This window comes from Heloderma suspectum, chromosome 3 (genome assembly GCF_057233095.1).
Source record: "Heloderma suspectum isolate Gila_16-S chromosome 3, 16-S_ref, whole genome shotgun sequence".
NCBI classification, from domain to species: Eukaryota; Metazoa; Chordata; class Lepidosauria; order Squamata; family Helodermatidae; genus Heloderma; species Heloderma suspectum.
Window position 1 is genome coordinate 35,436,045 of NC_139460.1, and position 14,033 is coordinate 35,450,077.

The window sequence follows — 14,033 nt, forward strand, 5'->3', positions numbered from 1 at the left end:
TGATTTCATTCTGGATTTCAGTCAGAACCAGCCAGAACTCTAAAGGAGCTATCCAAGGTGCTTAGCCCATGTTGGGGATAGGGTTCAGCTCCTTGGATAGCTCCATTAAAGTTCTGGCTGGTTCTGACTAAAACTCAGAATGGAAGCATAGCCCCTCAAAATCAGAGCCACCAGCCTCCACTGGAACATTACAATACTGTATGTTCACTGCTTTGAAACTAAGGATGTATGAAAGTCACTTACCTTTTAGCGAAATTGATTCGAGGTGGGGGGGAGGCGCTCCGTCCCTCCCCCCCGAAATTCTGGCTGGCTCCGCTCCGCAGGGATTCTGTGGAACTGCCGGCCGGCTCCGGCAGCAGCCGGACATCCGGCCGCTGGCTAGCAGGGACGCAAATGGCAGCGGCCGTAGCCGCCGCCATTTGCGTCCCTGCAGTCAGCCGTGATAGGCTACGTAAATGTTTACGTAGCCTATCACGGCTGATTTAAAAGAAAAAAAACGCGCGTACGCAAATGGCGGCGCCCATGGGCGCTGCCATTTGCGTACGCGCGTGTTTTTTTTCTTTTAAATCAGCCGTGATAGGCTACGTAAACATTTACGTAGCCTATCACGGTGTTTTTTAAAAATCTAGTTTTGATAGGCTACGTAAATCTTTACGTAGGCTATCACGGGTTTTTTTTAACTGGAAATGGCGGCGGTGGCAGCCGGTCGAAAGACCGGCCGCCGCCGCTGCCGCCACAGCCGCACCGCCACCAAACCACTGCCGGAGCCGCCGCCGCCAGGAAGATCCGCCCAAGGTAAGTCCCATCCCGGGGGGGGCGGGGGGCAGACCGTTCCGCCACCGATTTCGGGGGGCTGAATGCGCTGGCATTCGGCTCCCTGAGATTCGTGGCGAAATTCTCTGACATCCCTATTTGAAACATTGTGGAAAGCGGTATATAAATCTAATCAATCAATCAATAGCTAGGACATGGCATCTACAATTTAAATAAAAGTCATGTAGCATATGATGTGAAAGACCCTTTGCCTGAGATCCTGAAGAATTACTGTCATTTACAGTAGACAGTTGTGGGCTACGCAGAAAAACAGTCTGACCTGGTATAAGGCAGCTTCCTGTATTTCTGTCTATTTCATATCCTAGTTAAGATGGGAATCCTGGATGCATCTGGCTGGTATCTGTCAGAGACAAGATGCTGGACTAGATAGGCCATCAGCCTGATCCAGCAAGCCTCTTTTTACGTCAAACCCAGTTAGCGTTAGCCATGGTTAAGTGAAATTCCCAAAACCCAGGCAGAGTTCTGAGGAGGGAGCTGAAGATCTGTGCCCCACTCTCAATCTCTAAGTTTGAGGTCCCCAACATGATGCCTATGGGCACCAATGTACCCGCAGACACCTTCCTTGGGGCCTGCCGGGCTCCTGGACCCTCCTGATTTAAAAAAAATAAACTTATTTTTTTTAATTTAAAAAAGTTTTAACTAGAGCATCACCAGTTTCCCTTTTGTGAACTGGGTATTTTGTTGTGCTTTGTGAGGATAAATATGTGATCCGGCATTTAGACGCAGACTCCACCTCTGCCTTGTACTCACTTTCTGTGCCAAGTTACTTGTCTCTGTCTCACTTTGCTTTCTGTCAAACAGAGCGGAACACTATGCTGTAAAAAGAATAGTTTTGTGTTTGGGAGCTCAGACTCCCTCTCTGCCTTGTACTTAAGAGTCTAGGACAAGCTATTTTTCTTTTAGCCTCATCACTTCTGGGAAATGGGTGTTTTGTGACTATCCGCACCCACCATAGTAGTCATTTTGTGAATAGGCAAGCCCCTCCCATGGGAATCATTTTGTGAGAGCACCCACAAAACTCTCTCAAAGTTTCAAATGTGCCCACTGGCCCAAAACTGTACCATGTTTCAGAGACTGGCAGTACTACGCCCGCATCAGACCTAACTCGATAAAATTACTCTTTCCTTTTTCCTTTTCTTTTTTTAACATTTTCTATCAATTCAGTTTAGGCTACAAGGTAAGCACACTCCACTTGGAAGTAAGGCCCCATGTCCACAAGCAACTCATCCCACCTTCTACTGATCATGTCACACAGGCAGCCAGTCACATATAGCATGGGTGAGTGTCCCAGGGGCCATAGCATGGCTCTCCCCTGGAATAATTGTGAGGAAACATGCTAACTTTATAAACACAATGTGAAGAGAAATCGTAACAGGAGCATCCATACTTTTATGTCTACATTTTTCTGTCTTAAGCAGACAGCAGGCTAGATAACATTTATAGACTTCCCTGCTTGCTCTCCTGCTGTCCAAAGCAAGACAGTAAACATTTACTCAGCAAAAACAACATTTCCTTAGCGTAACTGGCTGAGAGAGCAGAGCAAGGGCCTAAGCTCTCAGCATATTTATTTATTTATTTATTTATTTCATTTCTATACCGCCCAATAGCCGAAGCTCTCTGTGCGGTTCACAAAAATTGAAACCAAACAGCACACAATAAAACAATATAAAACGTATAGAGCATTAAAACCACAGTATAACAATACAACCAGAATAAAACCGCGCAGCAGTGCAGGGATTTAAAATACAGATTTAAAACACCAAAGCTAAAAGATTAGAAAGCTGAAATTCTAAAATGCCTGGGAAAATAAAAAGGTCTTCACCTGGCGCTGGAAAGAATACAGTGTAGGTGCCAGGCGAACCTTACTAGGGAGCTCATTCCACAACTGGGGTGCCACAGCAGAAAAGGCCCTCTTCCTAGTAGCCACCTGCCTCACTTCCTTTGGCAGGGGCTCACGGAGGAGGGCCGCTGAGGATGATGTTAACGTCCAGACAGGCACATATGGGAGGAGGCGATCCTTCAGATAACCTGTCCCCAAGCCATGAAGGGCTTTGAATGTTAATACCAGGGAGCCCCCTGAATCCCTTCCTACATCCCTGGAAGTTCAGACACAACACACAAGGACGGTGGGTGGATCACAGCCTATACCTTTAGCCTCATTTTAAAATCCTGTATTAGGGCCTGCTCAGCGGAGGCTGGTGGCTCCAATGCCAATGGGGTGGTGAATCCACTCCAGGTTTCAGTCAGAACCCTAAAGGAGTTATCCAAGGTGGTTGGAGAGAGTTCTGACTGGTTCTGACTGAAACCCGGAGCAAATTCGCTGCCCCACTGGCATCAGAGCCACCAGCCTGCACTGGGCCTGCTTTATAATAACTCAGACCACTGGTCCATCTAGTCCAGAAGCGGGCAATGTTTGGCTCTCCAGAAGCTGTTGGGCTGCAACTCCCATTATCCCTCACTTTTGGCTATGCTGGCTACAGCTGATGGGAGTTGCGGTCTTACACCATTTGGAGAGGCACAACTTGTCCTCCGCAATCTAGTCCATTATGGTGTTTTCTAGCTTGGAGCAGTCCTTCAAGATCCCTGGTAGAGTTCCCACCTCCAAATACCAGGGAAAGAAGCGGGTGCTCCCTGCAAGAAAAGCGTGTGCTTCCATAGAAATATGCTTACTGACTCCAATTCTGGGATGAGAAATTGTGCTTTCATAGACTCATAGGGTTGGAAGGGGCCTACAAGACCATCGAGTCCAACCCCCTGCACAGTGCAAGAAGCCTGATTCCCAGGAGGTCTCCCATCCAAGTACTAGCCAGGGCTGACCCTGCTTTGCTTCCGAGATCAGACGAGATCGGGTGCATCCAGCTCTTTGTTTGCGGTCTTCCTCTAATGAATGCCACCTCCATTTTTTCTAAAACACAAGAGTGGCCTAGAGTTCCTAATACACTGCAGCTTTGGGCCAGCTAAGAGCCATAGACATGTCTTGTTAGCAGCAAATACAGCTGTCCAGCTCTGCACAGTTTGCTTCCCTAGACGGTTGTCATAATTTGTGCACTACAACAGGTTTCACGCTGTCTCATGCTGTACATGTAGCATGAGAGTACTTGGAGTACTCGCCGAGTACTTTATTTATTTATTTATTCATTCATTCATTCATTCATTTCATTTCTATACCGCCCAATAGCCGAAGCTCTCTGGGCGGTTCACTTGGAGTACTCTCATGAGAGCATGACAGTACTTGGTCAGCTACACACAGGAAGATCAGGTAGTTTAAAACTTTGGCGCTCAGTTGCTAGACACCCCAGATAAGAGGGCAAGGAGCATTTTAGAAATCTGTTTTTAGCAGCAGCTCTAAGAGCTGTTGTTTTATTTCCCTACTAGCCTTGACCTAGCAGCCCCACAGTGCTTTCCTACACCAAGACAGTGTTCCTGGTCCAAACATAAAAGGAAAAGACACAAATCAACTGGCATACCTAGTAATGAGAACAAAGGAACACAGCAGCCCTCTTTTGGGGTTTGGAAATAAAATGCCTGGAGAGCAGATGGCAATGCACCCTCCACCTGCAACTTCCATGTCGATGGGGAAGGCCTGAACAGAGGCTGTAACCATGTTTAGCTGAGCATGGTTACAGTCTCCATGGGATTGGGAACTCTGCACAATCAGGGTCCCCGATCGCACAAGAGGATTGTAACTGCATTCGACTGAATGCAGTTACAGCCTCTGTTCAGACCTTGCTTGTCAACACAGGGAGGTTGGTGGTGGAGGGGCTGGAACATACATCACCATCTTCCTTCCATGCGTTTTATTTCCAAACTGAAGAGATCTAATGTTACGTTGAAATGCTGCTGTTTTTCTATGTAAAACAACGTTTAGACAGGAACAACATGCCATCTTTAAGATTCCCCCCCCCCTCCGCACTCTGAATAAAGCTGCTCCAGGCTAAGATCAGTGGGAAAGGATTTGGCAGTAAGCGCCCCTAGATCAACTCTTATAGTTACCTTCTCAATGATCTCATAGCACTCCTCCAACTTTTGAGTTCTGTCTTTCAGGTTTGTGCTGGCTTCATTATATACGTTCAGCCAATCCCGGTAAGAGCTTTCCGACAGGTCTGCATATGCAATGCACAGAGTCCTCAAACCTAAAACAGGAATTGCAGATAGTGGAGTATGAATAACATGATTTTACAGAGCTGTTGGTAGAATTATCAATAGAATTATTTCTCTTCTGGCAGAAGCACCTAGAGAAATAAGGTATATCTCATCATGTGGAATGCTCTTTGATCTCGATGTAGAAACAGCTCTAAAATGAATGAACTGATAGGAACAGACACGCTCATTGTACAAAACCTGTGTGGTCAACCAGGCAGGGTTTGAAAGGCAGATTCCCAATGAAATTAATAAGTGTGTGTGTGGGTGTGTGTCTGAGAGAGAGAGAGACAGAGACAGAGATTTTTAAGGTACCTTATCCAGTAAAAAAAGTGGGTCCAGCCATGTCAAGATGTCAAGCCCATTGACTTCAATGGCTTTGTGTATAAAAAACAGGGTACTAGACAGGCAGGAATCCCCAAACCACATACTCAGCGATAGCCCCTCTTGACTTCAGTGTTTTCTTGGATCAGTGTTACTCAAAATGCGAGAGTAACACAGTGCAAATGGACACGAGGGATGATACAAGCTCTTCTCTGACTCTTTGGCCATCTCGCTTTGTGCATATGTGTGCATCTTTACAAGGTAAGGAAGTGGGCTTTGGAGAACTCCCCACCCAGAGGGGCAAGGTAGGCGGCTGTGTGCTCCTTATTATCTTGTGTTAGTTGATGGTACTGATGACAATACAGGAACTCTCTCTCTTTCAGGATTCTCTGTGGACATTTACCTTGTGCATTGTAGATGCTTTGAGACTTGGAGAAAATGTGAGCACCACTGATATAAATAATTTCCAGAGGGGAAAGCTGGGTTAGTCTGTTGCAGCACAAACAACAAAGAATCCAGTGGCACCTTAAAAACTAACAAATGTGTATCGGCACACACTTTTGTGGACTACAGTCCACTTCTTCATATGCATGAATTGTTATCCCGTGCTACATATGGGGTTGGATTCAGACTTAGTCATAACTAGAGGAGACCCACTGAAATCAATGCAGACTTGTTAGTCATGACTAACTTAGATCCCATTTATTTCAATGGATTTACTCTAGGAATAACTAAGTCTTGATCCAGCTCATACTTACTCTTGGGGAAGCTCACATGGATTCTTCTCAGCACAATGAAACTCCATGAGGACAAAGCACTATGAATCTTTTAGTGCAACAGATGAGTGTTTTTTTTTAAGGGACACTTGCTTGTCTGATAGCACTAGTTATGGGACTTAGGCATCCCAACAGTTTCAGAAGCAGGAGTGATCCAGTGGAGGCTGTGGCTCCAATGTCAGCAGGGTGGTGAATCCGTCAGAACCAGTCAGAACACTAAAGGACCTATCCAAGGTGCTGAAAGCAGTTCTGAATGAAACCGGGAACGGATTCACTGCCCCACTGACATTGGAGCCACCAGCCTCCAGTGAAGTGATCTAAGAGAACAGTTCTGTATCTCATCACTTGGGAAGCTGCACCCCATATCACAGCCACCATCCCAGCTTTCATCCCAGCAAACCTGGAAAACAGCTCCAACATCTTCATGCAGCTTTCTGTTTTTAGAAATAAATGACTTACACTTTACTAGGATGTATTTTTAAATTACATTGTAAGTCACAGAACCATGACGTGAAGTAGGTGTGTAGCTTCCCATTACTGCTCAACTGCAAAGACTGTAATGCTCAGTATTTCCATTTAATGGACACATGCACTTTGCACTCGTGTTGACACAGGTTAGCCATGCACAATAATTTGAAGAACAGGCCTCTGTAGAATATGAACAACACAATTTTACAGGGCCACTGATAGAATTCAGCACATATAAAAGTCATGACTTCTCTTCTGGCACAAGTCAACCAGAAAAAGGAGAGTGTGTGCCATATAAAACAGAAAAAATATATTATTGAGGATGTGGGAGTTCCCAGAAGAAAGGGGGTGGGGGGAACACTACCAAGTATGTGGAGAAATAAGGTTCTTCCTGCAATCTGGTACCATAAAGAGAACATAGTCCGCTCCCCAGGTTGCTCTACCTTGCTAATGTTCCCATTACCAATGAAATAAGAGATTGGTATATTTGATTTCAAACTCACTGGGGGTAGCTCCAGGGATGAATCTTAAGGAAACTCAATGCAAGTATGGGCTGTAGGATGCAATTTTTTCTTCTTTGAATTTTTCTAAACATTTACAATATGGCTACCATACGTTTCACCTCTCCTTCTGTCCCCTTTGTTCTATTCCCCATCCACCACACTCATGATCCATTTCTGCCTTCCTGCTCCCCAAAGTCTTGTACAAAAAGAGTGTTAACACCAGTTGACAGCTACGAGGTTCAGTTAACGTCACTTCTATTGCTTTGCTCCGCTTCCAGTGATCTTTTGTTTCTCACCTCTTTAAACAAGATCACAAACCAAACCCACTTTCACCAAAGCAAGTTTCAACGCTGGCTTGAATAGTAAGATTGGGACTCTATTCATCCCCTTTGCAAAGTCTCCTGTGGCTAGAGACAGATTATAGTTTTAGGGGAGATAAAAATGGTATGAGAGGCATAAATACTTTCGTGTCTGGTCACAGCAGTTTTGCAACACTATGAAACTCACAAGACCAGAGAGACAAGCAGGCTGAGCAATGATGCCTCTGTCATACTATGTTCAATCTTGGGGAGGGAGGTGGGATAGACAGAAGAATCCCCCACTTCTGAATTTTCCCCCATTTTAATTTATATATAGATCAAAAGATATATATGAGGCATGCTCAACTATAGACAGCACTATTTTGATGCTGCAGCCTACACTACTAAAATGCAATGTCTACCTTCAGTGGCAAAATATTCAAGATGGCATAGCGTTGGCTCCATGTACAGAGAATCTTTGGACAGTCTCTCAAAAATGACGTTATCCTGCCAACAAGAAAGTATATAAATAAGGAGCATAGACAGAAATGCATTTTACAGTATTTATTTAAGACATCTACATCCTGGCCTTTCCAGGATGCTCATCTAAACATTTTCTGAGAGTAACAGGGGAAACATTTTTAATCCATAAGGAAGACAGAAGCCCTGACCCAGAAATCCTTGGATACAATAATAAACTGTGGATTCATGCCCAGAAAATAACCCCCCACTTTAACAATTAGCCTGTTGGAGAGAAAACAAGGTGTGTTTGGATTGAGAACCCAACACAGATTATTGGAGTAAGATAGGAGTAAGCAACCTGGTGCCTGCCAGATGTTTTAGACTACAACTCCCATAATCTCCAACCACTGGCCTTTCTGTCTGGGGCTGATAGGAGTTGCAAACCAAAATCTTTGGAGGGCTCCAGGATGCCTACCTGATGAACCATACCAATCCAGAAAATGGCATGCATCTTGCTTTACTAAGGATGAAATCCTATGCATGTTTAGACAGAACATGCTTGCTGGGGAATGCTGAGAGTTGTAGGACTTTTTTCTGCCTATACCTGCATAGGATTGCGCCCTAAGGTGCACTTATTTATTGATCATGTTAGATAATGCCTGAAGATTGTATAATCCTTAATGGCAAAAGCAGCATGACTCATAGTTACTGCTATTGATGAAAATAAAGGAGAAAGATTAAGGAAGCAATGTTTATTGATAAGCTGAAACCTGGTACCAATGTAAAGGAGGATATGAAACAAGCCATGATGTTTATTAATGCAGATTGATTGGGTGCTGAATACAGGTGCTGATTGTTAATCCATATTCTCTCATTGAGGTTTGGCCTGTTCCTGATTGGTTCTGGCTCAGCTTATATGTGGTATTGTAGCATACTCTTATTTGTGACTGAAGGTGGTGTTTTATACTAAAATGTTTCATATTTTAAAATCTGTTTATAGAGAGAGACAGAGACAGAAATTTTTACATTTACACTTTTATTTTAAATGTTTAAGCCTATAAGGATGCAATTCAGCGCATGTTTATACAAAAAAAATGCCTACAACTCCCAGCATTCCCCAGCCTCTCATGCTGGCTGGGGAATACTGGGAGTTGTAGGACTTTTTTTCTGTTTAAACATGCATAGGATTGTGCTGTAAATTTATAAACTGGATGCACTACTGGTGGCCATTTGATCTGTTTTATTTATGAAACTCAGTGTATCAGGGCTTCAACACAATATGTCATGACCATTTTCTTGTTAACCTCCCAAACTGTCCAACACAAAGATGCCTCCGCTTTGTATGCTGATGATGCTGTACTTGTCAGGAGCGCCCTAGCTGCCTCTTGCAGTCCCCTCCAATAGCCAACTCAATGTCAAGGGCTCCTTGGAGGGCTCTCTCAGTCTAATCCAGTAGCCAAGTCCAGACGCAGACAAAGGGATTCTTTTCAAAGCTTTATTCTTCTTTTACAACTTACAACTCTACAGGTAGCAACTAGATCTGAGCAGCAGCATCCCTATGCCCTAAGTTGGAACAGTTGGTCCCCGTTTGAAAGGCAATTACTGGCAGACCCCTGAATATAAGGACTAGGGAGAATCCCTCCCCTTTTCCCTTGGATCCTCTGGGCGCAACCATTCTTTGAGCGCCAACCGGGCGCTACGTCTCCTTTCCGTGCTCTCCATTTGGCGCCGCTCTCTGCGTCTGCGCCGCGCATCCAACCAGTCTGCTATCGGTGCTGGGTCACTCCCTGGACTGCTTTCTAATCTAGGAATGTTGGTGGGAGGAATCTCTGTCAGCTGCGGGCCCTGGGAAAAAGGGGCGCGCTCCTCTCCCAGGAGCGACTGCTCTTCCTCCAAATCAGAACTACTCTGGGATTCTATGGGCTCAGTGTCCACCCTGACACTCAAGATGCAGACGAAAAGGATTCTTTCCAAGGCTTTATTGCTTTTACAACTTAATGACTCTTTCAGATGCTAATCACCAGCGACTAAGCAAGGAACTGCGCTGGGGTAGTTAGCAGAGTAGCCTAAGCTCCAGGTAAGGCAGTTAGTCCCTGTTTGAAGGAGAAGGGCGGGAAGATTCTGAACTTATGAGTTATGGAGAGGTCCTCCCTCTTACCCGTGGGTCCTTGGGACGAGACCGTTGTTTTAGCGCCAAGCGAGCAGAGCGCCTCCTTTCGGCACCGTCCATCTGTCATCGCTCCCTGCGCTGAGCGTCCAGCAAGGCCTCCTCCCCCACTCTCTCACTGCCAGGGTCACCATCTCTCTCAGGAATGCAGGTTGGAGGAATCTCTCCCTGCCGCTGTGCCTGTGAGCGATGAGCGAGCTCCTCTCCCATGGGTTGTTGCTCTTCCTCAGAATCAGAACTGCTCTGGGGCTCTATGGGCTCAGTTTCCACCCTGTCAGTACTGCTGTCATTTTCCAGAATTGGGTTAAATCTCTTGTCTGCATTTGGGACTTATCGCTCTGAGAACAGTTCGACTATCAATTATAGCAAGTCTGAAGTTTTAGTCTTCTCAAAAGCCCGTAAACAATATAAATGGACTTTAAATGGTAATATCATCAAGCAAGGGTTCCATATAAAAAAACTTGGGCGTACAAATGCAGAGCACTGGATTTTGGCCTGTACAGCATAGGCAGGCAATTGATTCAGCAAACCTTAGCCAGCAGCTGATCTTAAGATCTTTCTTTATGCACGGTGCCCAATTTATTCCCTCTGCAATTCAAATCTACAAAGCGAAGACTCTGGCCCAACTCATTTATGGAATCCCTAGTTGGATTTTGGGATTTAATTCCCAAATGGAACAGGTCCAGTCTGCATTTCTTAGGAAGGTATTGGGCCTTCCTTCTTGTGTGGGGAATGCACCAATCTATCTGAAAGTGGGTATCTGATCAGGTGAATGCAAGGTATGGACTGATGCCTTTAAGTGGTGGTTACATTTACATTTTTTAGCAGTTCCTGGTTGCTAGGAACTGCTCTCTCCTTACTGCTCTCTCCTTACTGCTTTCAGATTCCTATGTTACCTGCTGGATGACAGCGATGGAGAAGAAATTACCTAGGCTAGGATTCTCTGTGGAAGTCGTGAGCAATTATGGGTTTGAGAAGGTCCCATTTCTTGTTGTTCAAAGACTTGGATTTACAGTATTTGAGAACTGCTGCAAATAAAACCTGCTCTTCATTACTCTATACTAAATATAATAATTTAAGTAATTATGGAATCACTGCAGCCCCATATATGTATACATTAACCATTCCAAAGTATAGAGGAGCATTTACTCTCACCCGTTTTAATGTGCTGCCATCTACACTATTACATGGACAATTTGGTAACATCCCAGTTAGTGAACAGATATGTTTCTGCGGTGCTGGAGTAACAGAATTGGTTGAACATGTTCTCTTACATCATGACCTCTATAGGGAATGCAGAGAAAAGCTAATTTCCCCACTATTAACAGCCTCCCCAGGAAGTAGCTCCACCACTTTGGTATCCATTTGTTTAAGGGATGTGTCTTCTTGGGTCACTGGAAGGGTTGCCAGGTTTTTTATGATTTCAATGCAAACTAGGAAAAAATGATGTTATTTTCTTGAAAGAAGGAACCTCATAAATTGTATTTCGTAACTGTGCTAGTTTTAACGGTGTTTTATATGTTTTATACTGATTTTTCTGGTCTGGGACTGTAATAAATGAATTCATTCATCTTCTTGTAAACAGGAATGGGACACTTACCGCTCCTTTGCAGTACAAACGCAGTCGTCCTGTGGGAGTCCGAACAATTACAGACATTCTCTTTCTGTTACTGGGAAGAAGAACAAAAACCCTTCATTGTAATTTGTTGTTGGTACAAAATTGCTGTTTAGCAAAACTGACTGCCAAATGGTGTAAATGTCTGCGCAGTAGTTGTGCCAGTCATTGCTCACATTCGTTCTTGCCAAGCCTGTTAAGTGTGGCAGTCTTTGCTTTATAGTGTGCTTTGATTTAGTGTCAGGTGTTGTGTGTTGGTTGCAGTTCATGCAAATAGGCTTGAGAGGTGGGTGAGGATTGGAGTAATAGTCATGGCTGCTGGTGTCACAAAGCCACTAAAGCAAAGGAAAGTAATGCTATGGGGCTCCTAGGGGAATGGGGAATTGGGGGCTCTTTCCCAGGGAAGAGATCCCTAAATCAGGTTTGTAAATACTCACCTGGTTACCGGTTGCAAGTGAGAACTGCTTCTAACTGACCAGGTAGGGAATTTTAAAAAATTCATTCCCCCGCTCCCCTTTTAGGTTGTCAGTATAGCACAAATGATAAAACATTTGTCTGGTACATGTGACCAGACAAGCTAGCAAAAAAACACAGAGGGCTTTGGTGGATTTATTTGCAAGGCAGTCCTAAACACAGCCCCCCACCCCAGCTTTCAGCTGGTGGTTCTCCCAGTCACACTGGCAAAGCAATTTAGGAAGACAAGGCACACAGACAGAGACAGAGATGTTGACTTTAAAAACACCTGAGTTTCCAGTATGGAATTACTAATATTCCTTAACAACAAAGAGCCTTGTGGCACCCTAAAGACAACACATTTATTCTAGCATATGCTTTTGTGGACACTGTTCATCAGGATGACAGTATCCACGAAAGCTTATGCCAGAATAAATGTGGTAAGGTGCAATCCTATGCATGTAGACAGAAAAGAAATCCTACAACTCCCAGCATTCCCCAGCCAGCATAGCTGGCTGGGCAATGCTGGCAGTTATAGGACTTTTTCAGTCTCAACATGCATAGGATTGTGCCCTTAGCCTTTAAGGTGCCACAAGACTCTCTTGTTTGTGCTGGAACAAACTAACACAGCTACCCCTCTAGATAATATTCCTTAGCACCCATTCCAGAATGTAGACTTGTTTGTCTGTTACAGCAAACACATGCACACACACACAGTCTTCTGATTTCTTAGGGTCAAGCAGATTTATTGTAGCATAAGCATTCATGGATTTCTTCAGATGTATGAAGTGTTCTCATCAGTGGGCAGATTTTACACACACGTATAGAGAAAAAACCTGGGATGGATCCAAAAAGGACCCTACTGTGAAGAGGAGGCACGTGATTTCTGCTGAAGATACTTTGCCAGCAGCAGCTCTTTGTGCCACATCCACACAGTGTTCTAAGGATCGCCCAAGATTCAAGAGCCACCTTTTTGGGGAGGAAGGGCAGGAGCTGCAGTTGTTAAGAGATGAGCCCTTGTAAACAGTAGGGCTCAAAGGCCATGCAATGCACGAGATACAGTCTGTGACATTCTCTAGGCAAAGTTTTTGAGGTATTTCCATTATCTTTTGGCCCTGCCTTTATCATTTTTTTCTGTATACCTATGGAAGTATGTTTGTCTGTCAATGGAGGATAACATCTTCAAAAAAGCTTATGCCACAATAAATGTGTTATCCTTTATGATGTTGCAAAACAATACCTGTGTTTAAGATTTTTTAGGTGTCACTTAGGAATATAAGATGAGCCAAGGTGGATCAGACCAAGGGTCCATCTAGTCCAGCATTCTGTTCACACAGTGGCCAACAAGATGCTCACAGGAAACCCACAAGCAGGACCTGAGTGCAACAGCACCCTCCCGCCCATTTTCCCCAGCAACTGGTTTGCATAAGCTGATTGCCTCTGATACTGGACGGAGCACATAGCCATGAGGACTAGTAGCTATTGATAGCCTTCTCCTCTGGGAGTTTGTCTAACCCCCTTTTAAAGCCATCCAAATTGGTGGCCATCGCTACATCCTATGGTAGCAAATTCCATAGTTTAACTATGAACTGTGTGAAGAAGTCCTTCCTTTTATCTGTCCTAAATCCCCTACCAACCAGCTTCAGGGGATGACCCAGGCTTCTAGTATTGTGAGAGAGCGAGAAAAATGTCTCCCTATCCTCATTCTCCACACCATTGGTACACCTCTATCATGTCTCCCCTTATTCACCTTTCCTCCAAGCTGAACAATCCCAGGTGTTGTAACCTTCCCTCTTAGGGGAGATGCTTCAGCCCCTTGATCACTTTAGTTGCCCTTTTCTGCATTTTTTTCCAGCTCTACAAGTATCATTTTTTAGATGTGGTGACCAGAACTGTACACAGTTTTCTAAGTGTGGTCGCACTATAGATTTGTATAAAGTCAATATGATACTGGCAGTTTTATTCTCAATTCCTTTTCTAATTATGCCTAAC

The 14,033-nt window shown here is 44.5% G+C and overlaps 1 protein-coding gene across 1 annotated transcript in view; it reads right to left on the minus strand.

The window, feature by feature from the left end:
- ATP8A2 (ATPase phospholipid transporting 8A2) overlaps positions 1-14,033 on the minus strand; it is a 519,580-nt gene that overhangs the window by 400,496 nt on the left and 105,051 nt on the right. Inside the window, exons 21-23 of the mRNA XM_084845428.1 lie at positions 11,574-11,643; positions 7,767-7,851; positions 4,828-4,967 (exon numbers count right to left, since the gene is read on the minus strand). Coding sequence (XP_084701554.1) covers positions 4,828-4,967; positions 7,767-7,851; positions 11,574-11,643 — 295 coding nt within the window. The remainder of the gene's footprint in view (positions 1-4,827; positions 4,968-7,766; positions 7,852-11,573; positions 11,644-14,033) is intronic.